Consider the following 24,077-nt stretch of genomic DNA (forward strand, 5'->3'; position numbering starts at 1 on the left):
ATATGTACAAAGTCTTTGGTCAAGATCGTTCTTCCATAATTTGACTTTCACTTGAACTTTAAACAACTCTCTGTTTGTATATATACTAAAGTTATTATTTTCGTGGATTATTTTTCAATTTTTGAGAATTGAACATAATCGCAAAAAATATTAACATTGAAAAAAACCATATGGAGTAAACGTAAGCCCTCGTGATTTCAGTGATATCTATATTTTTTTAAGCTTTTAGTGCGACTTTCGAAATTTCATTCCCCGTAGTCCGAACATTGACACCTATTGTTATCATTTTTAAGTGATGTGAGGCTATTACTAATGCTTACGATACACTTTTTTTTCTATCACCAAATACATCACATTATCGTTGATACAAAAGATTTTACACACAAGTGAATAGCACCTTTTTATGAACTTAGAGTTAAATACAGTAGAGCCAAACAATGCATCAAACTGCATCGTACAGCTGTTTCGTCCTTCTAGGACTCGTCATTGATGCTACATCGTTCAGCTGTTTCGTCCTTCTAGGACTCGTCATTGATGCTACATCATACAGCTGTTTCGTCCTTCTAGGACTCGTCATTGATGCTACATCATACAGCTGTTTCGTCCTTCTAGGACTCGTAATTGATGCTACATCATACAGCTGTTTCGTCCTTCTAGGACTTGTCAGTGATGCTAAGGGCATAAAATTTGAAGCCACGAAGGCGACGAAGGAAAATCCAAAGTGGTCAAAAGAAAAGTCAAATTTCAGATGTGGAGACGCAGGAGCCACATAATCCATCACAATCAATATTAACGATTTACATATAATATTCAATGCAATATTGGATCTTATTTTACTCACAACAACTGTGGCGTTGAGTACTGAGTTAATGAAGTATGATTTATGTCTTAATAGTAAATTTTGAATGGTTTGAACAATTGTATTACAAGAGTCTATCTATATTTTGATTAAAACTGAAATGTAGTTTATAACACTTTTCTGAGCTGCTTTTAGACAATACATGTACATGGTTTTAAACATATTTTATAAGGCGATTACTACCTTTCCCCTCCCCCTTACTTCAGTAGTCGGTGTCTTAATTAACTCAAAGCTCTTCTCACTTTTAGCAGTCGTATATGTACTTTCATACTGAACTATTCACCTTGTAAACGATGTAAATGAAAATACATATTATTAGCTATTATATGTTCATTTTTGTACTACCTAAACGTCGGGTTTAAACCATTATATATTTTGGTTGTATTTAAATAGTTGTAATGTAACAATACCCTTGCATGACTCGTCATTCTTTGCTTATTTATAACGGAAAATCCTCTTTTTATAGATAAGAATAGATCTAATGAATTGGATTTTTAAAACGACGAGTTGGTAAGAAAAATGACACTGGTTCGATAAATTATCATGGCTTATGTATCTAAAGAAATTGATGTCGACTACATAACACATTTGAGTGAGGTTGCTCACACTCGTAAATTTCTTTAATTGAAATGCAGATAAAGAAGTGATTATATCTGACGTCCGAATATGTTTTGTGTCACTCAATACTTTTAAGAAGATAATTGTATAATTGATGTAGTAATCGTTTCCATTATTGTACGTTTCGTCCGATCGCAAACGCCAATAGAAATGTAAACAACAGTTGATAATATTTCGTGAAAAAAAGGCAAGATGAAATATAGATATCGTGAAAATTGCATAAAAAATCAAGGACAATGCTCACTGCTGAATAAAACATCACCTGATTTTAAAGGGTTTTATTTTCAGCACCAAAATATCAAATCGAATGGTTTCTGTCAGATACTAGTGACAATATAGGAGTGCAGACTATTTTTATTTACAAAAAGAAATGACAATTTAACTGCTTGATTTATTTTCCAATCTTATTAACAATATACGACACAGTTTTTTAACAATTATTTTAAAGAATAATTTTTCAAAGACATTTTTTCTTAATGATACTATTGTATTTTTTTCTTGATATTAATGATCCTGTTTTTCAGTTAATGGACCTACATTATGCAGTTAATTCGATTTTTCATTAGTTTTGGTTTTAAAAAGCAGAAGTGACTTAAACCTTTCAAGAATATATTTCTTATTTTCCTTATAAATAAATGTTTCTTTCGTTCATATCTCGCTTTCATTCCGCTGATTTTTATTTCGAATCTTGGTTTTGAAGACCATTCAACATTATCAATATAGATTATATCTTATACTACTTCAATTGAAATAGAGAGCGCGACATTTATATAACAGGACAGAGTATTAATTGATTTATAAGTGCAGAACTTCCGGGTAGAACAAGACAATATCAAAGACCTTTGAAGGTATGCTCAGTACCGGCTGCTTTGGCTTTTATTTATTTTTTTTTTTTTTCTAGAATCAATGTGTATTGACTTCATATGACTTACATGTTCCAAGTAATGTTTTACAGAAAGTAACTAACAATCCTTAACTTTTCATAAAATTAAATTTCGATAAAACATTCAAAATCACGACGTTATCTTACATTTCGTTAAAAAATAAACGAGTTCAATTGATCAACCATGATATAACAAAGGCAGCAGGAGCCATCACTTGGGCGTCATGGTTTCAGGAACAAATAATACAACTTCCTTATTTGCATTTTCGCAAATATCATGTAATATAACATTAAGAGGTCTTGCATGTGTCTTCATATTTGAACCACATTTTAATAAGATTTAGGGACGTAAGCAAACACCTACAGTAAGAGTAAGGACAAAGCCATATACTTTTACACTAGTGGAATTTCCGTGCGTGTATGTAAATAAATACAAACATTTAGGTTGGTAAGTTATGAGACCATGCCATGAAAGTGTAAATATATATCAAATATCAATGTAGTTCAGGTGATGTCTATTTTAGGTAGTCAGGTTTGCCAAGCTGTAAATACATCAATGCCGATAATTAGAGCCAACTTAGTGGAAACGAACGACATTGTATTGAAGATAAATATACTACGGAGTTTATAATATATAATTGTTAATAAAGTTGAATCCATTAAAAGTAATTGCATTTTATAAAAAAGGACAGCTTTTCTATACAATACCAAAACAGTTTTTTTTCTCTTCGAAATACTGTAGAAATTATTCTTTCGTTGTGAACCTTTTACCTAATTATTTCCTCTCAGCAATAACATCTAAAGGACGGCGTTTCTTATTATGGTGTTGAGGACATCTCGTCAGATCTCATACAATGTTACATGTCGACAGTTTTTCCAATTTAAACATTTTACAATACTCACAATAGGTTGACAAGGGACGTTTTGGAGGCAGAAAGGTACAAATAAACATATCATTTTACTCACTCACCCCGACTAATTAATCGTTGTAATATGATACTTACCAAATACCAATACATTTCTTATAGCAATGGACATGTTATTCGCTTATTTAAAAGGAGTATTTCAATTTTGAAGTATTGTTAAGCGAATTTTATTTGAATACTTTTAGAGGTATAACGATAACTAAATGATTTGTTATTATTGTTTAACTTATCAAACATATCATATCGTCAAAAAAACCATGAAAAAACACTTAATAAAAAAATGAAAAATTCTAAAAATGCACAAGCTTACAGAGAATTTAAATCAAAGTGATACTGCGTAACACTGCAATTTAAATATTTTTTATATGCAATTAGAATGTAATTAAATCTGTTTAAAGTAAGTTTATTTTGCAAAGGTAAATTCCTGTTTTTAAGATCATATATTGGTAGTTCAATGTTGAGAAATCTAATATTATCAACATTCATCTGTCTATTGTGGGTATTTAAAATACGACTTTCAGAATAATGAAAAAAATTAAACCACTTCACACTTGTAGTTGTTTGATTAAAAGAACTAAAATCAGTAACGACCATTATGATCAAATTATAGCACAAAAGTTGAAAATGTTGCATTTTTCTGAACGGTTCAAAAGAGTTCCTCGCCTACGACTATACGGATGGTATTCGGGCTCTGTAAACACTTGACCCTACTCACTAACGATCGGATCTACTGTCATGCGATATTGACGTAAGCGGGAATTCTGTTGTATTGTCAAAACAGGTAAAATCTCAAACACAAATCTGGTAGATTCCTCCACTTCAAGATGTGTACATTACAACTACGCTGTATACAGTCCGTGGGGTGGTGTAATTGTCATGACGGCTTTTTAATTCTTAATTGTCAAGTGGACATTATTCTATACTGAGCTTTCATCGCGTGTGATGTCATTGAGTCACTAGTACTATGCATATATGGTATTCCTCAAATGTTCTATGTACGTTTCTTCTTCATGTTCCCATGATCTCGCAGCAAACCATCAAATAAAGTTTAAAGTCGTCTACATGATGATTGAATACATTTATTACATCTCGTGTTTGAATGTCGATGAATACCTATTTACAAGACACATGTTATAAGTGTCTCCTAGCCTTATCTAAAGGTCGATCATGTTATAAACAGGATGAAAAAATTCAAATCCATATGTCTTGAGGCTCTAAACCTGCATATCATATTTATAATTCTTGTGTTTTGTGGCAAGGTTCCGAATACCTACCCGCGCCTAGCTTTCTTTGGAAATTATTCAACATTTAAACTTATGTAAATTATTGCTTTTTACGTTAGAGTACCTGTTGTTTTAAGTATTCGTTTTCAACAATCGTCTCCTAGATTTCAACAACTTAGTCCATACTGAACAATCACTACCAAGTCAGAGAAGGACGAAAGAGTCGTGTGACACTGTTTACATCATTATTTAACTGTACTGTCTTTGACTGTGTGGTTTATTTTACATTTGTGTGGGGAATCTCTATTCACGGGTGCGTCCTTGTGCCATCGTTGAACAGGCAATAGTATTGAACCGTTGTTGTTTGTTTGATAGGGTGTTGCATTGTTCAACAAATTTACGTTCTAACAACAGCTAAGGTCGTATACATGTGGTATCAGTGGCTGACTGGGTTACTGATGGGCGTGTTAATTGTTTCATTATACTGCTATGCCATGGCAAGAAAAGATGAAATCTCACCAGCTTACATTATCTGCTAACTGGTATCTATTCCTTGTAGCATCCCATTCAATGCACAAAGTTCCATTTTAAAGACTTTCGTATGTCATCGGAAAGAACTCACAGCCCCCTTTTTAAGACCTGAAATGAAGTAAGTTGTGAGAGATATAAAAAGGATGAGAATTTTAGGAGACAGAGAAAAGACCCTAATACCAATTTTAAGTAACATTAGTTGTCGCCTTTTACGATAAGGTAGTGGTGCCAACAAGTTCAGGTTTATGCTATACGGTGATGATGATGGAAACCTGTAAACAAAGCAACATTGTGTCCTAAATTATGAGAGTAATCGATAGTAGTAATGACAAATGTATTTCTCGTAATACCGAACATGTGCACTTCTATATTTTAACTTTTGAATTTTATAAGGTGAATAAATTCCCTTCCTATTATTTTTATGACATTTCATCGATCTTTGAAATTTATGAATTCATAAACTCAGTGTAACAATAATTTTCCTTATTTAGAAATTCATGCTATTTGTAGTCGTGCAACCGAATATTTCTAACGATAATTATTTTCATGGTTTTGCATTTTTATAAACATAGAAAACAAACATCTTTAGCTTTTCTAATTTTGAAGGCAAAATATATCATTGCTCCAACGGACCAACTCTTACATGTCACCGATAAGACAGAAAGGGCTTTCCCTTCTGGGAAATCTTATCTCATTATCCTGTAGATATTTCCCTTGTTTTGCCCACGTTTATCGACTCAATGGTTGCTAATTGTTGTTGGACAAATGACACCATGCACTCATAATACCTGCCATTTCTAGGTGCTGCTCCCGTCTGGACCACGCCCTCCACCTCGACGTCTATCTCCATCAGTGAGAACACAGCCACTGCTGTCTCCGTCTATCAGCTCACGGCTACTGACGCGGATGGCGACAGTATCACCTACTCCATATCGACCGGTTCAGGTTTCAGTGTCATCGGTGACGTAGTCTACACCAATACGGCGTATGATTACGAAACAACGACGTCATACGCGTTACAGTTCAGGTAAGCACGACAAACATTCTCGTTAAATTCGTTAGAATGGTCAAGCAAGATGTGTTTTGGCAAGCTGTTTTATGGTTATTAATCCATGAGATTTTAGATAGAGCTTATACTGTTATGATTAGAAACGTGATAGGATCATTGCAATGTTTGATAAAACTTTTGCGTGGAATAGCCATGCTATTTTTTCAATTTTCTGGCATAAGCTTTGCGATTTTCATGGGACAACAAAGCCAATATTTTTTCAATGCTATCAGTATCATGTGACATTCTGATATTGTTTGTATGTTTGTATTGTTTTTTTATATTGCAATGTAATGTTTTATAACATTTAACTACAACTTATTGGGAGGTTTAACAAGATGAATCGGTCTATTGACAATGTCATATTATGTGATATTAGGTTGCTTACATGCATTTGAGTTAAACTTCCAATATATAAATCTTATTAATACTTTTGTCAAGGTGAACTGATTAATTAATCATATAATTAAGAATTTCAAAATGAATTGAGTAGAGTATAACTTTATCACATCTTTGGAATCACGGGGTTAGCGCACTGCCCCATCCAGGATTCAACACCTTAAGCCCATAGCATCACTGACAAGTCCTAGAAGGACCAAACAACTATTTCATGCAGTTTAATTGATGATTTGGCAATACACTATGTAATTCTAAATTTAGATGAAAAGGTACTATTACTCTTTGTCTCTTGCTCATTACTGCTAACTTGCTCATACCTGTACTATTTGATAACGATGAGTGATATTATTTTTCAGTGCGACTGATGGCGTTACCCCTGTTACAAGTCCTACACTGACGGTGTCCATCACCGACTACAACGATAACACACCCACCTTTAGTCCCGCCATCTATTCTAAAACTATCCCAGAGGGGTCCGCCTCCGGTATGTATGGGTCGTATTTAACCATGAAATGTTAACAGTATATGTAATGATAAAAGCTAAATTATACTTATCTATACAAACTATTCTGATTGAGGTACTCTCTGGTGTTAGTCGGTAATCTATGCACCTTACATACGTTGACATTAAGTACTTTTACCTCGCTGATGATTATATATAATTGTGATACAGTGTCGCTGAAGTAAAGAACTACTAAATGTAATCACTTCGACATCACATTAAATGTGTAGCGAATTAACACATTTGCAAAGACATTGAAATCACACAAGTTTATAGATAAACATATGCTTTTTTAAAAATCTCAATGTTTACAACGATATGCGGAAGTATTACCCTGTCCCTAACTCCATGTGTGTATTCAAGCATGGAACTGCTTTCAGATATGCATTTATGGGCATTATGAATGCCAGCTGGATAAAAACAACTTCAATAAAGGTCGAATACTGTTGACCTTCATAACGCAGGAATGCACATACGAATGTAGTTCAAAACTTATATCTCTCTATTTCAGTTATAACAGAAGACGAATTCAATATTTGTACATTTCTTATACTATGTCTACTCTGTTGGCAGTTCATGGGCTGGTAATACACGGCTGATTTTGGTGAGGTTTCACCGTAACAATGCTGTGCAATGGTATATGTAAGATAGTATTTCCAAAGATATCCAAATGTCTGTTCACAGCGACATCTATTGCGGCCCTGACTTGTACCGATGCTGACAGTGGTACTAACGGAAACTGTGCACTCAGTATACAGAGTGGGGACGATGCCTCAGCCAAGTTTACTATTTCCGGTACCACTCTACAAACAACAGGAACAGCCACCGACTACGAGTCGCTCTCCTCACAAAACTATATCTATAGCCTCGTTGTGATAGCTACGGACACAGCCACTGCTGGATCAGATCTAACCGGAACTGCGTATGTTTACGTCACAATAACGGGGACAAATGACAACACTCCGGCGATATCGGGGACCACGCCCTCGTCAATATCGGTAGGCGTATGCTTTGTCTATTAAACCATACATTATTTATTTGCATGTCCTTTTCTACTATCCATTACGAATGTCACTGTGATGTCAATCATATTCCTATCATTAACGTTTTGTAATAAGAATCAATGTAAGGGGTGACAAAATGGTTTCAATCAACAAGTTATTCTTTGTCTGTAGTATTTTTGTCCTTATGGACAAAAATTAAACAGCCTTAAGACATAGAATTATATTAAAGACCTTTTAAAAGTTGTCTTTTTGAAAATACGGAGAGAATCTATTTCAATTGTCACGAAGAGACAGAATATTCACTGTTTCTTGTATTTATTTGGTCGCTTATTTTCAAATTACATTCATCATAGTGACAAAAAGAATAGAGCTTTTCGTCTTCTGTCTTTTTGTGGTTTTTTCATTTGTCTAGATTTCGTGCATTTGTACATAAATTATTGTCTATATTAATTGACATTTTGCTGGAAGTCCTGAATTAGAACCGTTCTTGTATTTGTAAATCTGTCGTTTAAGTTGTTTGTCGTCTCTTGACCTACAATGCCGTTTTTTACACTAGGTTGCTGAGAACAGTGCTGTAGGGACTACAGTAGCGACTATACAGGCGTCAGACGCTGACGATGGCGACGATGGAGTGCTCACATACAGCATCATAGGTATGTAATGGCTGTCACACAACCATAAACAAAGAAATGATATTGATATATATTTTTATAACATAAGAAGAGATAACTGATTGGTCCGTTGGTTTTATCTGTAATCACTGACGTCACCGTTAAAGTGCACTCAAATATCATTTATGTATATTCTATATTACAACAGAATAAATTATCATTTTCATGTTTTACACATGATATAGGTGGTAACTCCGAGGCACGGTTCGGTGTGGGCACTACGACCGGAGAGATATATCTAACACTGGCCCTCGACTATGAGACGACCACATCCTACTCTCTTACTGTACAGGCGACTGATGGCGGTTCACCATCAGATAGTGCCACGTCTGTAGTCACAGTGACCGTCACTGACGTGAACGATAACACTCCAGCCTGCCCCTCTTCTAGCTACACTTACAGTATAGCGGAGACAAGCTCATCCGGGGTTTGTATATTGACGACAAATACATATCTTTTTTATCTCTTCACCGTTAGAAGAATGGTAGGATTCATTTTTGGAAATTTTCATTAACACTGATTTCAAATATGTAATGTAATCATACAAGTACAGATAATTAATCAACATGTCCATTGTTATTTTTTTGGTGAACAGACAGCGGTGACCACTCTAGCCTGCACCGATGCCGATGGAGACTCTGTGACGTACTCAATAACGTCCGGTAACTCCGATGGATGCTTCTCTGTGACAGCTGCTGGCGCATTGTCCACCGCTTGTAGTATGTACCATAATATTCAAACATATTATGAAATATAAACCTCAATTAACATATTCTATCATAGGAAATCGATTGCACTAAATTTAATTTACTTTAATTTTCCAGCTTTGGACTATGACACCGGTAGTCAGTCCTACACTCTCGCCATCGATGCCAGTGACGGGACAACATCTACATCCGTAACTGTTTACGTTAGTCTCACCGCCGAAAACGACAACACTCCCGCATTCGCTTCAAATCCTACCGTCAGTCTCGCGGAGAGTACAAGTATTGGAACAGCTGTGACAACATACACTGCAGCAGATGATGATTTATCTCCACATGATGTCGTGTCTTATGGCATTACAGCAGGTATAAGGGAGATGGAATTATGAAATAAAACAGTATGTGAGATAAACATATATACATTGTATAAAACCATCCGAACGTTGTAACTACTGTAGACTGATTTTCGCGAGTGATTTATTTTCATTGTTTTCGTAAATTTTTAACCAACGATCTCATATATCTATGTAGTGTTAAAAACTGAAATTTTACATGAACATTTTACTATAAGTATTTTCTCAACGAAATCAAGTGCAATCGAATTGTATTCTTTTGAAAAAGGACAAAATTTGAGTTCCATCAAAATATGATTACACGGTTTAAAAGTCACTGTTATACTATTATGCTTTGATTTTAGTTACAAACAGCGGGTCAACTCTGTTCGCTGTTGACTCCACCTCTGGAAGCATAACGCTGACAAGTGCTTTGGACTATGAGACAGCTACAAGTTACGTCATTACTGTTGAAGCTGTGGATGGTGGAGGAACGACGGTAAGGCCATCTTATGTCCTAATAAGACAAAAAGTCTATGCCTGGACCATTTAAAATGTCTGAAGTGATATTGTAAAATACTTAAGAAAATATTGCAATGTTGTAAAAATGAATAAACAAATGATTACTCAATGCTGATTTTTTTTCAGGCAACTGGTTCCGTGACAGTTTCAGTAACCGATGTAAACGACAACTCTCCAATATTCTCTCCATCAGCGTACACAGTAGAAATAGCAGAGACAACATCGGCTTCCGCAACGGTACTGCAATAATTATTCAAATATAAGTTTTAACCAGATTCTTCATAGCAGTTATATGTAAATTAAATTGATTTTATCATTTGCAATTAGACAACACCTGTAACGTTTACATGAGAAAATTAAAGAAAAACGACGAAAAATTATGTATTTAAGATTTATCACAAACATTTTATATCTATTTTAGGTTGTGACTACAACATGCGCCGACGCCGACGCTGCAGATACTGTCACGTATTCTATTGCTAGTGGGAATTCAGACAGTAAATTTTCTGTCTCAGCATCAGGGGAAATACTTCTGGCAGCAAGTAAGATAATACCAATGATATTTTACCTTCTTTGATATCAAAACTTGCCAAAGAATCACATCTGTAACACATTTTTACAAAATACACACATGAAACTACAATTGTAATACTGTCCTTACAATAACTAATGGTAATTAATGAAAAGTAATTACGAACGATGAAAAATTGACATCATTTCTAGTGTAAATTACACATACGATAAAAATATTTCACCATTATTATTGGTCTTTTTTCAAATCCTTCTGCTATGTGTTTATCGTATGCATACCTATTAGGAAACTTACGGGCCTGCACATATAACATCAAAATTCTTATTAAAAAGGAAATTTATCTTTTCCATTTTTATCGGTAATTGGGGCAAATTCATTGACACGAAAAAGTGGGATTACATGACGTCTGAAATGATTGCCCGAGACATGAAAAAGGCACATAATGCTATATTTATATATTTTTCACTATTCCAGCCATTGATTACGATACGGAGACGACGTTTTATACACTCACCGTGGAAGCCACAGATACCAGTACCACGGCCACCGCTACTGTTAAGATAACAGTCACTGGGACCAACGAAGGGACCCCCACTTTCGCCAGTAACCCGACAGTCTCCCTGGCCGAGAGCTCCAGTGTTAGTACCGCGGTGACGACGTATGCAGCTACAGATACGGACGCCTCACCTCATGATATCTCTACATACGCTATCACAGCAGGTGAAGAAACATTTGTACTGGTATAGAACAACATATTTTCATTCTAAAATATTAACATATATTGTATATATCACATGTGTTATATATGTCTCTGATCAGACTAAACCATATTACTACGTAATGACAAGGTTTAAGAAGTGTACTTGAAAAAGCCATATCGATAAACACACAAAAGTAGATTTACATACAACATAAATTTCTACTATTTGTAGTATCGAACTCGGGTAGTGCCTATTTCACTATTGATGCGACTACTGGCAGCATAACTTTGGCCAAAACACTGGATTACGACACGACAACAGACTACACGATCACAGTGACGGCTACTGATGGCGGCGGACTCGTGGTAAGCACAGCTAACCATTGTATGCTTATTGTATCTCTTAGAAAATTCCACTCGGCCAAATTTGTGTAAGACACATGGTATGTTATTGCTGCTAACAATGACGTTTCGTTTGTGTAGGGTACCGGAACAGTGACACTGTCGGTGACAAATGTTAATGACAATACCCCGGCCTGTCCTTCGTCTTCATACACGTTTTCGTTGGCGGAAACAACTTCGTCTGGGGTGAGTAAATTACTATTAATTTGTAATCCCATATTTGTAAGTAAATAGTACTCATTTTGTTAAGTTTTTAAAATAATTCAAGCCCATGCTGTATTCAATTAATTATTTCAATAGATCACTGCGCACTGTACATCTTGAGTACTCGCCGGTTTTAGATAGGTCACGTTCCATGTTATTGTGTCTCTCTTTGAAATCGCATAATTATTTCTTTCCAATTAGTTTGCTTTGTGTCCGCATATTCATGGCTTTCGAGTATGCTTGTGTTGTGTGATGGTGTGATTCGGTTGGCGAGGTTAAATGTATAATATAGTGTAAGATATATTTAAGACGTATTTTGTAAGAATGTATTCATTTAGCCTTGAAATTCGGAAAAAATCTCTCTCTCTTAATTAAAATGATATATGTATATGATTATTTTAGCCGTCTTGTAATGTATATATGCAATTGTTTTTCTTCTAAAGGAAAGGGCGTTAATAAAGTTATTGAAACTTGTTCCCAATCCTTTTGCTTAACGACAATAACATGTGTTTAAACTTAAAAAATGACTGAGCTTCCTCCGCCATTAACTGCCTTCTAAAATTTCACCAACCCCACCGCCTCATTGTTAGTGTACAGACCTAGACGGACGTAACCGGTTTGTCATTAAGTTCTATTCATGATTTGGCATATACTAAGTTTATTGTTGTTTGTAACGTGAAGACGAGTATGCTTTTTGCAGAAGTTTGATAAAGATGATAGAAATCATTGAGCGATGATTGACTAGAGTTCATATCATTACAGACAACAGTGACGACACTGGCTTGTACAGATGGTGATACGGGAGCCACTTTGGCCTACACAATTACCTCAGGGAATGCAGATTCCTGCTTTAGTCTAGCAAGTGCATCTGGAATATTGACAACAGCATGTAGTAAGAACAATGTTCAGTTGACATTTTTTTCTCGGGTTTTAATTTTTAAATTCTGTATATGGCTACAGCAATAACTACGACTTAATATTACTAGAGTTTCTCTCCTTCTTCTATCGATAACAGTAAAGGAGTATATTGCATATCAGTGTTCTATATAGCTACACCCAATAAAATACATCTTTGAATCAATAAGCAGTATCCTTTTACAGGCATCGGGTGAACTTTGAAAATAACAAAATATGATTGATGACACTAAAAGAAATAAACGTTATTCATATCGAAAATGCTTTCTCTAACAGGTTTAAATAAAAGTTTTTTTATTATTTAAAGCCCTAGATTACGACACCGGAAGTCAGTCGTACAGTTTGGCTGTAGAAGTCAGTGACGGTAGTTTGTCCAGTACTGTTACCGTAGACGTCGTCCTCTCAGCCGAAAACGACAACAATCCATCATTTGCCTCCAATCCTACCGTCAGTCTCGCGGAGAGTACGAGTGTTGGAACAGCCGTGACAACATATACTGCTTCAGATGATGATTTATCACCTCATGATATTGTATCATACGACATAACGGCAGGTACATGGAATTTATAAAACATTTTTTGAGATTAAGGTTCTATTTGAAAATAACAGAGACTCAACAGAATCATAATAAATATGTTGTCATGGTTGAAAGTTAGTAAAAAATATAGTTGTTTAACCCATGACCGTGTGGTGTTTCGTGACAGGTTTTCTAATGTTGTTGTAATACTAAATCTTTCAACATAGTAATCAATTCAGAGCAACCAATGAGTCATTTGATATAATTGAGGGTATACTTTACACTAAATTATTTTATTCAACATATAAAACTTTAAAATATATGAGTAAATGAATTATTTTCTATAATGATATAAAAATAACAACTTTGATTTTTTACTTGGAAATATAAATGCATTGAGAATAACAGGTTGATTACAGTGTTACATGTTTGATGTAAAGTCTATTATTAGAATGTGGACCAATTTATACAATTTCAGTAACCAACAGTGGTACCAGTGTATTCTCTATAGACTCGACCTCGGGTAGTATTACGTTATCCAGCTCTTTTGACTATGAGACGACCACAAGCTACGTCATCACAGTGGTGGCTACAGATGGTGGAGGAACAGCGGTACCAACATTATTTACATCTTATTTCATTCATATCATTATTTTAGTCGCGGATAAAATCAATTTTAGATTTGCTTTTTTTCCACTTTTTTTTAACTAAAAACGATCTTGTTTGATGACTGCTTCACTGTAAATAAACCTTACGCAGCTAAATAAGATTATGGTCGTTTTACAGGCTACGGGTTCCGTCACGGTTTCGGTGACAGATGTCAACGACAATTCCCCAATATTCTCGCCATCAGCATATACAGTGGAGATAGCAGAGAGCACATCAGCTTCAGCTACGGTACCGTCATTCTTTTTCCAATTTCAATTTTCCGTTTTTATTGTACGGAGTCATTTTTAGAAAAAAATACTGCTAAAAATGGGAAGCAAATGGTATAACCCAAGAACACCGTTTACTTTCTCTGTGGTTCAATATTAGCTTCAGAACATTTATACACATAAGCGTAGATCAATATGCTTACTTCTTTGGAAAATCCATCAATAAAGATAGAAAGAAAGCATGATATGTAATATAGTAGGCTCTTACAAAGATATTATTTTGATAGGAATTCCTTACAAATTATTCTAAAACACAAACTTTTTCTAATAATAAATTTGTCCACGCAGATCGTGACTACAACATGCGCAGATGCTGACGCAGCCGATACTGTCACATATTCTATCGCGAGTGGCAACACTGATAGCAAATTTGCGGTTTCTGCATCAGGGGAGATAACCCTGGCAGCAAGTTAGTATTATATATTTCATACAAGGTGACATTTCCGTTAGCTAATATTTAAAAAGGTTTTTTTCTTTATTCTTTAGCGCTTGAATGTGATTCCTGAACTTATTCTATATCATACAAACCAATCGCAATCATAAGTAAATGTAATTGTCATCTAGTTCTTGGAATGTATGCTTAACATTATAGTCAATAAAATATAATCTTATCTTAATAAAGCAAAACACTAAAGATACCTATTTTTCACCTTACTAATTATATGGGTGTATTATTTATTAGTTACATACCATTAGAAATGAACTAGGGGAGCATCCTTTTCTAATTTTAAAGCATGTCGCTTATATATATATATATAGTAAAGAATATATAAAAAAGAACAACTATTTGTATATCTAATATTGGATTGGAGGGAATACTAACGCAATATGTAAAAAAGTTGTAATGGCACTGCTATACTGTATATTCATATATCCAAACGAATTATGTTAAGTGTTTTGGTATAAAAAATGGCGGTAATATTGAAAGCTGTCTATGATATCGTGAAGTACCTTTATTGGAGAGTTAACACACTTATCCACTCATTTCAGCCATTGATTACGATACGGAGACGACGTTTTATACACTCACCGTGGAAGCCACAGATACCAGTACCACGGCCACGGCTACTGTTAAGATCACTGTCACTGGGACAAACGAGGGGACCCCCACTTTCGCCAGTAACCCGACAGTCTCCCTGGCCGAGAGCTCCAGTGTTAGTACCGCGGTGACGACGTATGCAGCCACAGATACGGACGCCTCACCACATGATATCTCTACATACGCTATTACAGCAGGTATAAATATACTATTTAATCAGCTGGTCCAGCGTTTCGCCTCTTTTTTTATATCACTATCTAGCTTTATTTGTTCATTTCTAAACCAGTGCTGAATTTGTACATAAACTGGATACCTTTTTTGCCCTCGATGCTTCACATTTTTAGGGATTCACTTGAAGCAGAAAGAATACAGTGTTACAGAACCCCATGGATCGAACGACGATTTCCCAGTTTGATAAGTATTTTTTTCGGGATTATATTGCATATTCGAAAACATAGAAAATATTAATTATAGACAACCTTCACAGTTATGTAATTAATAAAAACGAAGCATCTGTGTATATATACTCGAGGGATAAAGAAACTATGGGTGACACTATTTGCAATATCTTGCGAACGCGTTGTTCAGAAACAATGAAAACTGGTCAGCAACTCTCTAGGTTACAGTACACATAGCAGTGTATCGAATATTACACAATTGTATCGATGGCGATGTCTTCCGGGAAAAGCACAAAACAGGAAAGCTCGAAGACAGCAGTGTTGTGACATTGAGTGTCATAGAGACGCATCATTTTCCGATATTTCTGATATCATAAAACAATGGCACAGTTGATAGAGGTTCAGATTGGTCAAGCCATTGCGATGATTATGCCAGGTCAAAAGCTAAAACAGGTTGTCAGATATTTCATTGTCCATATTTGCACTATAGAACGTTTCGTTAGGCGTCTAAGGGAAACTCGGTGGGTTGCTGACAGACCTTGGCGTCCGCGCGTGACGTCACGTCGCCAGCGTCCTATGACTTCGGTGGCGGCGCATGCCCCCAGAATAACCATTGAGGCAGTGGAGGCGGGTCTTGTTTACTGATAAGTCCCGGTTACACTCTGTTTCGAGCAGACATTCATCGTTGTGTGTACCGACGTCGCGAAGAACGTTTTGCCGACTGCTGCATAGTAGAGACGAATAGGTTTGGGGCTGAATCGTTTTTGGTGTGGGAATGTATATGATACTTCGACCCCTTGCTGTCCCGTTTATGGTAGTAAAACAACCTCACGTCCCAGCAGGATAATGTCAATGTAGCTAGGATCTGTCGCGACTTTCTCACTAACAACAATATCCACCCGCTTTACTGGCCGCCTTACAGCCCCGACCTATCCCATATTGAGCACTTGTGGGACCAACTGGGTCGACAGGTTCGACGACGCTAGTGTCCTCCTGTTACTCTGGCCCTACCGAGAGCAGCCCGCTTTCAAGAATGGGCATCCCAAACATCCCAACGAGGAAGATAATCGCAGTCATGAACTCAATGCCTAAGATAATCAATGCTGTGGAGAGAGCGATTTCAGATTACAGAGTTCACCCGCAATTCTCTTCAATTACTCCAAAATCACTTACCAGATACAAATTTGAAGTTTGTTCTGTATGGATAAATAATCATTCTTACTTCAAAATATTGAACATTATACTCGACGTCTTGCCTAGAACCATCTTCAAAGTTAACACTGCGTTTCTTTATCCCTTGAGTATACATATATTTATTTTGTGGTTACAGTTTCGAATTCGGGTAGTGCCTTTTTCACTATTGATGCGACTACTGGGAGTATAACCTTGGCTAAAACCCTTGATTACGACACGACAACGAGCTACGAAATCACGGTGACGGCTACTGACGGAGGCGGACTCGTGGTAAGTTTGGGAGCAAATATGAAACTCATTGTCTTTTATCATAATAATTGAACCTATCAATCTGATAAAGGTGATATTCCATCCATCTTTTCTGTTGTATCCAACTATTTTCAATGCTTGCGTTATTAATTCGTTGATTTAGGGTACCGGTACAGTGACACTGTCAGTAACCAACGTCAACGACAACACTCCAGCATGTCCTTCGTCTTCCTATACTTTCTCATTGGCAGAAACAACGTCATCGGGGGTAAGTAGCAGGGGACCTTAAGTTATCGGTAACTTCGTAAATGCACGTTTCTGTCGTTTATCATACATTATCATAATTTAATGAACAAGTATAACTGAAACCTCATATCTTTTTAGACTACAGTGACGACACTCGCTTGCACGGATGGTGATACGGGAGCCACTTTGGCCTATACAATTACCTCAGGGAATGCAGATTCCTGCTTTAGTCTAGCAAGTGCATCTGGAATATTGACAACAGCATGTAGTGAGTTCTTTATTCAACAGACCTCTTAGATTTTAAATTCATACATATAATCATGGCCTTAGTAGGAGGCTGACATATTTTGCAAAAGTTCGATGATATGTGATATTTGGTTCAGATAATATTTCTGGTGTCATGTGCAAAGATTGTGTATCCAAGGGACCGATATATACGCCTATCTATTCTAAATACTTCTGATGACATGGACATTTCTTTTATGTGAATTTCGGCTTCAGTGTCAAAACCTGATCACTTAATTGAAAAAAAAAATTGATATTACGTTGGTTTGCATGCAGCAATGAGAGATTAAATAATTTTCGGGGAAATGTGGTATAGTAACAAAAAAACAATTTATCACTTCATGATTGCTGTCTCAATTTTTTAAGTAATGCATGTTTCAATTTCACAAGTTCATTGGTGGTTTTGAAAATGGATTTCAAATCTTGCAGGAGCAAAATTGGCAGATATTGTAGATACAATCAATTAAGAAAATTGTTACCCATTTCCTTTTTTTTTTTTTTTTTTTTTGTTTGGGATTATTGTGGGTTTTTTTATCAAAATTTAAATAATTATATTTGCCTCAGGTTTTTGTTTTATTAAACTGAATATCTGAGCCATCTAAATCAACAAAATCAACACAGGTAACTATCGCCGGTAAAACCACCTTCAGGGCGTCCTAGAAGGAGTTTCAAATGTTGTTAGTGTTAAGGATCAATATATTTTGTATAAAACAATGGGAACAAGTAATAAAAAATATTGTATCAATGATATGAGCGATTAATACATTTAAGCACTGGATTACGACACCGGAAGTCAATCGTACAGTCTGGCTGTAGAAGTCAGTGACGGAAGCCTGTCTAGCACAGTAACTGTAGACGTCGTCCTCTCAGCCGAAAACGACAACAATCCATCATTTGCCTCCAATCCTACCGTCAGTCTCGCGGAAAGTACGAGTGTTGGAACAGCCGTGACAACATACACCGCGGCAGATGATGATTTATCGCCTCATGATGTTGTCTCGTATGACATAACAGCAGGTATTTGTGATTGACGTACAAATATCATAACAGGTTTGGTTTCTATATGAAATAATCGACCTAGCGCTATACTAGATGTTTAATCAAACCATTATTAGGTCTCTGAGCAAATATTTTGTGTCACAGACAGAACTTCAAATATCACCGATTCTTTTATGTTGCCTTGGTCTGTTCATCCTTGTTTATTTTTTATTTCTAGAAGAACACTCAGTAGCTTAAATGTTAATACTCAATACTTGTTTGTTTTAATTAAAGCAGACCAGTACTTCGGACAGGTTACGAAATAATGGAACTTTAATTTCACATATATTTAAGCAACGAATACGTCAGTGATATCTTTATTATGCATAATGTGAGAAATAAAGAAAGCAAGACTATATTTGCATTGATAGCAGTTCTTTATAAGATTATGTTAACGTATACAACTTACTCCAACACCTTTTCTAAAATACATAGGTACATTCAGTAAAATTGCTTGATGAGACGATATAAAAAAAATAAACAGTACATAAAACAACAAACTACAGGATGAAATTAGATCCATTTTTTTCCATTTCAGTAACCAACAGTGGTACCAGTGTATTCTCTATAGACTCGACCTCGGGTAGTATTACGTTATCCAGCTCTTTGGACTATGAGACGACCACCAGCTACGTCATCACAGTGGTGGCTACAGATGGTGGAGGGACAGCGGTATGATTTCATTTCATTCACTGATAACAATATCGTAAGGTTTTTTTAACTTCATTTAAATAATCTGAATCATGTCTGGTTATAATTCAATATTGATACAATGTATTTAATATCGTATATGATATACTATTATTTCTTTAGAAATAAATCTTGGTAATGATTGTCAGTCTTTTCACTGTAGCTATATACGTAGTATTGTAAGGTGATGGTTTATTACAGGCTACGGGTTCCGTCACGGTTTCGGTGACAAATGTCAACGACAATTCCCCAATATTCTCGCCATCAGCGTACACAGTGGAGATAGCAGAGAGCACATCAGCTTCAGCTACGGTACCGTCATTGTGTTATCAATTTTTATAATTGTTAATTAATGTATGATGATCGGTGAAACATGATATACAATGTACTTTTCTGGAAAGTAACATATTACTACAAGGGGAAAATCCATGAAAAACAATGGTATTATGTATTATATATTTATTCTTCATGCAGGTTTCAACGCAAGGAACATTAGTCAATGTGTTAATCTCATAGGATATCGCATGTATTCAACGCAAGACAAAATTAACGCTTCATGGAAAAGATTATCTTTTTAATGTAATCAATTTATTTATTTATATATTTTTGTAAAAATATTGTCTAGACACGCATTCCTCGATTATTTTAGTACCATACATATGTATATTAAATTAATGCATGTATATCAATCCATTGCGTGTATAGGTCGTCACAACGACATGCGCTGATGCTGACACATCGGATACTGTCACATATTCTATCGCGAGTGGAAACACTGATGGCAAATTTGCGGTTTCTGCATCAGGGGAGATAACTCTTGCAGCAAGTAGGTGTATAATATTTTGTAATATTCATTTTTACCATGTAAATCGCCATTGAAATAAGCATCGATGTTGACTTCCTATAAATCGTAGGAGTAATAATTTCCAGACTTGGTAGTAACGTACGCATATAAATTAAATGGTGAAACATCTATTTTGAATGTGAATTGATGTTTCAACGGTGATGTCATAAATAACGTATATTGAAATTAGTTGAAAAATTAGAAAAATGACAATTCAATCATATATGACGGCAAATGGAAAGGAATTACTCGTAAACGCTCTCGTAACGTAGCATTACAACACAACTCACTTTTTAAATTTAAGCCATTGATTACGATACGGAGACGACGTTTTATACACTCACCGTGGAAGCCACAGATACCAGTACCACGGCCACGGCTACTGTTAAGATAACAGTCACTGGGACAAACGAGGGGACGCCAACCTTTGCCAGCAACCCGACTGTCTCCCTGGCCGAGAGCTCCAGTGTTGGTACTGCAGTGACGACGTATGCAGCCACAGATACGGACGCCTCACCTCACGATATTTCCACATACGCCATAAGTTCAGGTGAAAGATATATCCATGTATCTGTTTAAGTTGATTCCCACATATTTATTGATTCAGGATATCGATTTCGAATTTTAAAAATTTATATTTCCAATGTTTTTGTTGACGTTGTAGGTGATAATCTAATTATACTGTTTATTTTAGTTACCAACACGGGAAGCGCCTTTTTCACTATTGACGCGACTACTGGGAGTATAACCTTGGCTAAAACTCTTGACTACGACACAACAACGAGCTACGAAATCACGGTGACGGCTACTGACGGAGGCGGGCTTGTTGTAAGCAATACTTTGTCAACCTAAATTGATTTTCTTTTCCCCAAAGCATACGACATAAATATCGATTGATGAAATCCATGTAAATTCAAATTAAAAGACATATCAAGCAAGATGCAACAAATGTCGTAACAAAAATAATAATATTTAGTATTTCCATCTGTACATGTAGGGTACCGGAACAGTAACTCTGTCAGTTACCAATGTTAACGACAACACTCCAGCTTGTCCTTCATCGTCCTACACGTTTTCGCTGGCGGAGACATCATCATCCGGTGTACGTATAGTATAAAACAACAAATAAAACACCGAAAAGTCCGGCAATCTATTGATTGAATATTTCTCATTTAACATCAACGTGAGATAAGGGCATATTCAATGTTTTAGCACGGATGTGAAGTAAATTAACGATCAAGAAGTCTATAGGAATTCGATGTGATGATTTTGTTACCAGATATGCGCAAATAATGTAATATATTATGTCATAATATATGATATTATCGATAGATATGACGACAACATAACAAAGAATAGAAAATATGTCAATTGACTGGCGTACTACGTGTTATTTAAAGCATACTAAAAGGTTTCATAAAGTGCTGTCCTTTTGTTATAGACAACAGTGACAACTCTCGCTTGTACAGATGGCGATACGGGAGCCAGTTTGGCATACACAATCAATTCTGGAAACGCCGATTCATGTTTTAGTCTGGGAAGTGCGACTGGCATACTTACCACAGCATGCAGTAAGTATATATAACATATATATCACACATAGATATATAAAGGAGGTTCTTGTATTCTGACCAATATCAGTTGCATTTCGAAGATGACTTAGTCTTTTTTAGTGAACATCGGTGAAATTTTCAGCCCACTATTCACTCAGAATATATGATATGTTTGTTACATTATTTCTATAAATTCATGGACTTTCATGAACAGGTTGCCCATTGGAATAGCGTTGTGTCATCACTGACATCGAATATTGTTGTTGACCCTTCGAAATCAACATTGATTTCTGATTCAAATGTTATTAGAAAGAAGCAAAGTGACACTAGATAATAAGTTATTCATATTGACAAATTGTGTTTCTAACACATTCAAATGCACGTCTTCAATCTCATTATTCAAAGCCCTAGATTACGACACCGGAAGTCAGTCGTACAGTTTGGCTGTAGAAGTCAGTGACGGAAGTTTGTCCAGTACTGTTACCGTAGACGTCGTCCTCTCAGCCGAAAATGACAACAATCCGTCATTTGCCTCCAATCCTACCGTCAGTCTCGCGGAAAGTACGAGTGTTGGAACAGCCGTAACAACATATACTGCTTCAGACGGGGACTTGTCGCCACATGAAATAGCTTCCTACCAAATCACAACAGGTATGTGTGCCTTTTCGTAAGTTACGCAAAATAAGGTTTAACCAGTCATTTCGCGGGTCAAAATTTTCGCGATTTACATTAAATACGATCGAATAATATTTCAACTAATTCAAGTTTCGCAATTTCGATGTAACAGGCCATTTGATACACACGTGTCTCATTCTTTCACTGATAAATTTTTCCCAGTCTCGCTAAAGTATCGTGAAAATACCATCTTCGCAAAAATAGCCCTGCTATACAGTAGTGTAATAGCGCTTAGTCGCCTTGCTGTGTCAATTCTCGTGTCAACACAACAGTAACTGTTCTGGTAATTTGATTAAATCAGTGAAATTACAGCGTGTTGAGTCATACCGATAATTCCGTTAGGGAATTATCACAAAATATATTATATATATTACATATCTATTTTGCAATTAGTTTGTGTCTTATTTTAAAATATTTTCAATAAAAAAGCTGATATTGTTGATATTGAAAGAAATCAAACATAAAACATATATTAAATGATGTATATCTGTTTTCAGTAACCAACAGTGGTACCAGTGTATTCTCTATAGACTCGACCTCGGGTAGTATTACGTTATCCAGCTCTTTGGACTATGAGACGACCACAAGCTATGTCATCACAGTGGTGGCTACAGATGGTGGAGGAACAGCGGTAAGGTCACAATATCATTCGTTCTGGACTGGTTAAGAAAACATTAGACATATCATTGTTAAGATGAATTCGAAGATTTGTCGTTATTGTATATGGTTTGATAAAGAATTATGTAAAGAATTTTTCTTTCGTTTCGTTAATCTTTCTTAAATTAAGAAATGTTCTGTCAAAACCCTGTCAAGAATCAGAAGTTTGTAAACAATTATGATAGATTGAAATATATGGCAGTCTGGTCATTAAACGGAAATCTTTTTATCGTGTTTAGTATTTCACTCTTTTTTATAATGACTGTATTTTACTGTAAAAGCATTAATTAAAGTGGGAGATTTATTTTCGTCGATTTTGTGAGTACTTTTCATCCATGTACTGTCATAATTATCATAGGAGTTAGATTTACCCGCAAAGCAAACTATCCATTAAATAAAGATTTTTGAGGAAAAAAAAAACCCACGAAAATTAAGCCACAGGAAAGTACTTTACAGACCTTGTCATAGTTTTCTCTTTATCAAATGTTCAATGTGCTTCATTTTCTAAATGTATACATACTTTTTGACATTCAGGCCACCGGTTCAGTTACAGTCTCAGTCACAGATGTCAATGATAACTCACCTATATTTTCGCCATCAGCGTACGATGTAGAAATTGCAGAAAGCACGGCAGCTGCTGCAACGGTAAATACAGACAAGATTTAGATCTAGTGTTAATTTGACTCACGTGCGTTAGTTAACTGCTTTATTAGTACCATTAATGGTAAAAATATTCTATAGAAACTATATATATATATATTATGTTGGAAAACACTGCAATA

At 35.7% G+C, this 24,077-nt stretch overlaps 1 protein-coding gene across 1 annotated transcript in view; it reads left to right on the plus strand.

The window, feature by feature from the left end:
• LOC132556470 (protocadherin Fat 4-like) overlaps window positions 1-24,077 on the plus strand; it is a 54,870-nt gene that overhangs the window by 20,322 nt on the left and 10,471 nt on the right. Inside the window, exons 2-31 of the mRNA XM_060220879.1 lie at window positions 5,842-6,067; window positions 6,844-6,971; window positions 7,674-7,987; window positions 8,550-8,646; window positions 8,850-9,091; window positions 9,260-9,383; window positions 9,489-9,734; window positions 10,066-10,199; window positions 10,349-10,459; window positions 10,644-10,764; window positions 11,229-11,474; window positions 11,687-11,820; window positions 12,823-12,952; window positions 13,283-13,528; window positions 13,971-14,104; window positions 14,279-14,389; window positions 14,716-14,836; window positions 15,418-15,663; window positions 17,195-17,328; window positions 17,692-17,821; window positions 18,610-18,855; window positions 19,415-19,548; window positions 19,768-19,878; window positions 20,272-20,392; window positions 20,715-20,960; window positions 21,105-21,238; window positions 21,852-21,981; window positions 22,369-22,614; window positions 23,136-23,269; window positions 23,830-23,940. Coding sequence (XP_060076862.1) covers window positions 5,842-6,067; window positions 6,844-6,971; window positions 7,674-7,987; window positions 8,550-8,646; window positions 8,850-9,091; window positions 9,260-9,383; window positions 9,489-9,734; window positions 10,066-10,199; window positions 10,349-10,459; window positions 10,644-10,764; window positions 11,229-11,474; window positions 11,687-11,820; window positions 12,823-12,952; window positions 13,283-13,528; window positions 13,971-14,104; window positions 14,279-14,389; window positions 14,716-14,836; window positions 15,418-15,663; window positions 17,195-17,328; window positions 17,692-17,821; window positions 18,610-18,855; window positions 19,415-19,548; window positions 19,768-19,878; window positions 20,272-20,392; window positions 20,715-20,960; window positions 21,105-21,238; window positions 21,852-21,981; window positions 22,369-22,614; window positions 23,136-23,269; window positions 23,830-23,940 — 4,988 coding nt within the window. The remainder of the gene's footprint in view (window positions 1-5,841; window positions 6,068-6,843; window positions 6,972-7,673; window positions 7,988-8,549; window positions 8,647-8,849; window positions 9,092-9,259; window positions 9,384-9,488; window positions 9,735-10,065; window positions 10,200-10,348; window positions 10,460-10,643; window positions 10,765-11,228; window positions 11,475-11,686; window positions 11,821-12,822; window positions 12,953-13,282; window positions 13,529-13,970; window positions 14,105-14,278; window positions 14,390-14,715; window positions 14,837-15,417; window positions 15,664-17,194; window positions 17,329-17,691; window positions 17,822-18,609; window positions 18,856-19,414; window positions 19,549-19,767; window positions 19,879-20,271; window positions 20,393-20,714; window positions 20,961-21,104; window positions 21,239-21,851; window positions 21,982-22,368; window positions 22,615-23,135; window positions 23,270-23,829; window positions 23,941-24,077) is intronic.

This window comes from Ylistrum balloti, unplaced genomic scaffold (assembly GCF_031769215.1).
Source record: "Ylistrum balloti isolate Yb309-2 unplaced genomic scaffold, AGI_CSIRO_Ybal_v1 Utg370572, whole genome shotgun sequence".
Classification (NCBI taxonomy): domain Eukaryota; kingdom Metazoa; phylum Mollusca; class Bivalvia; order Pectinida; family Pectinidae; genus Ylistrum; species Ylistrum balloti.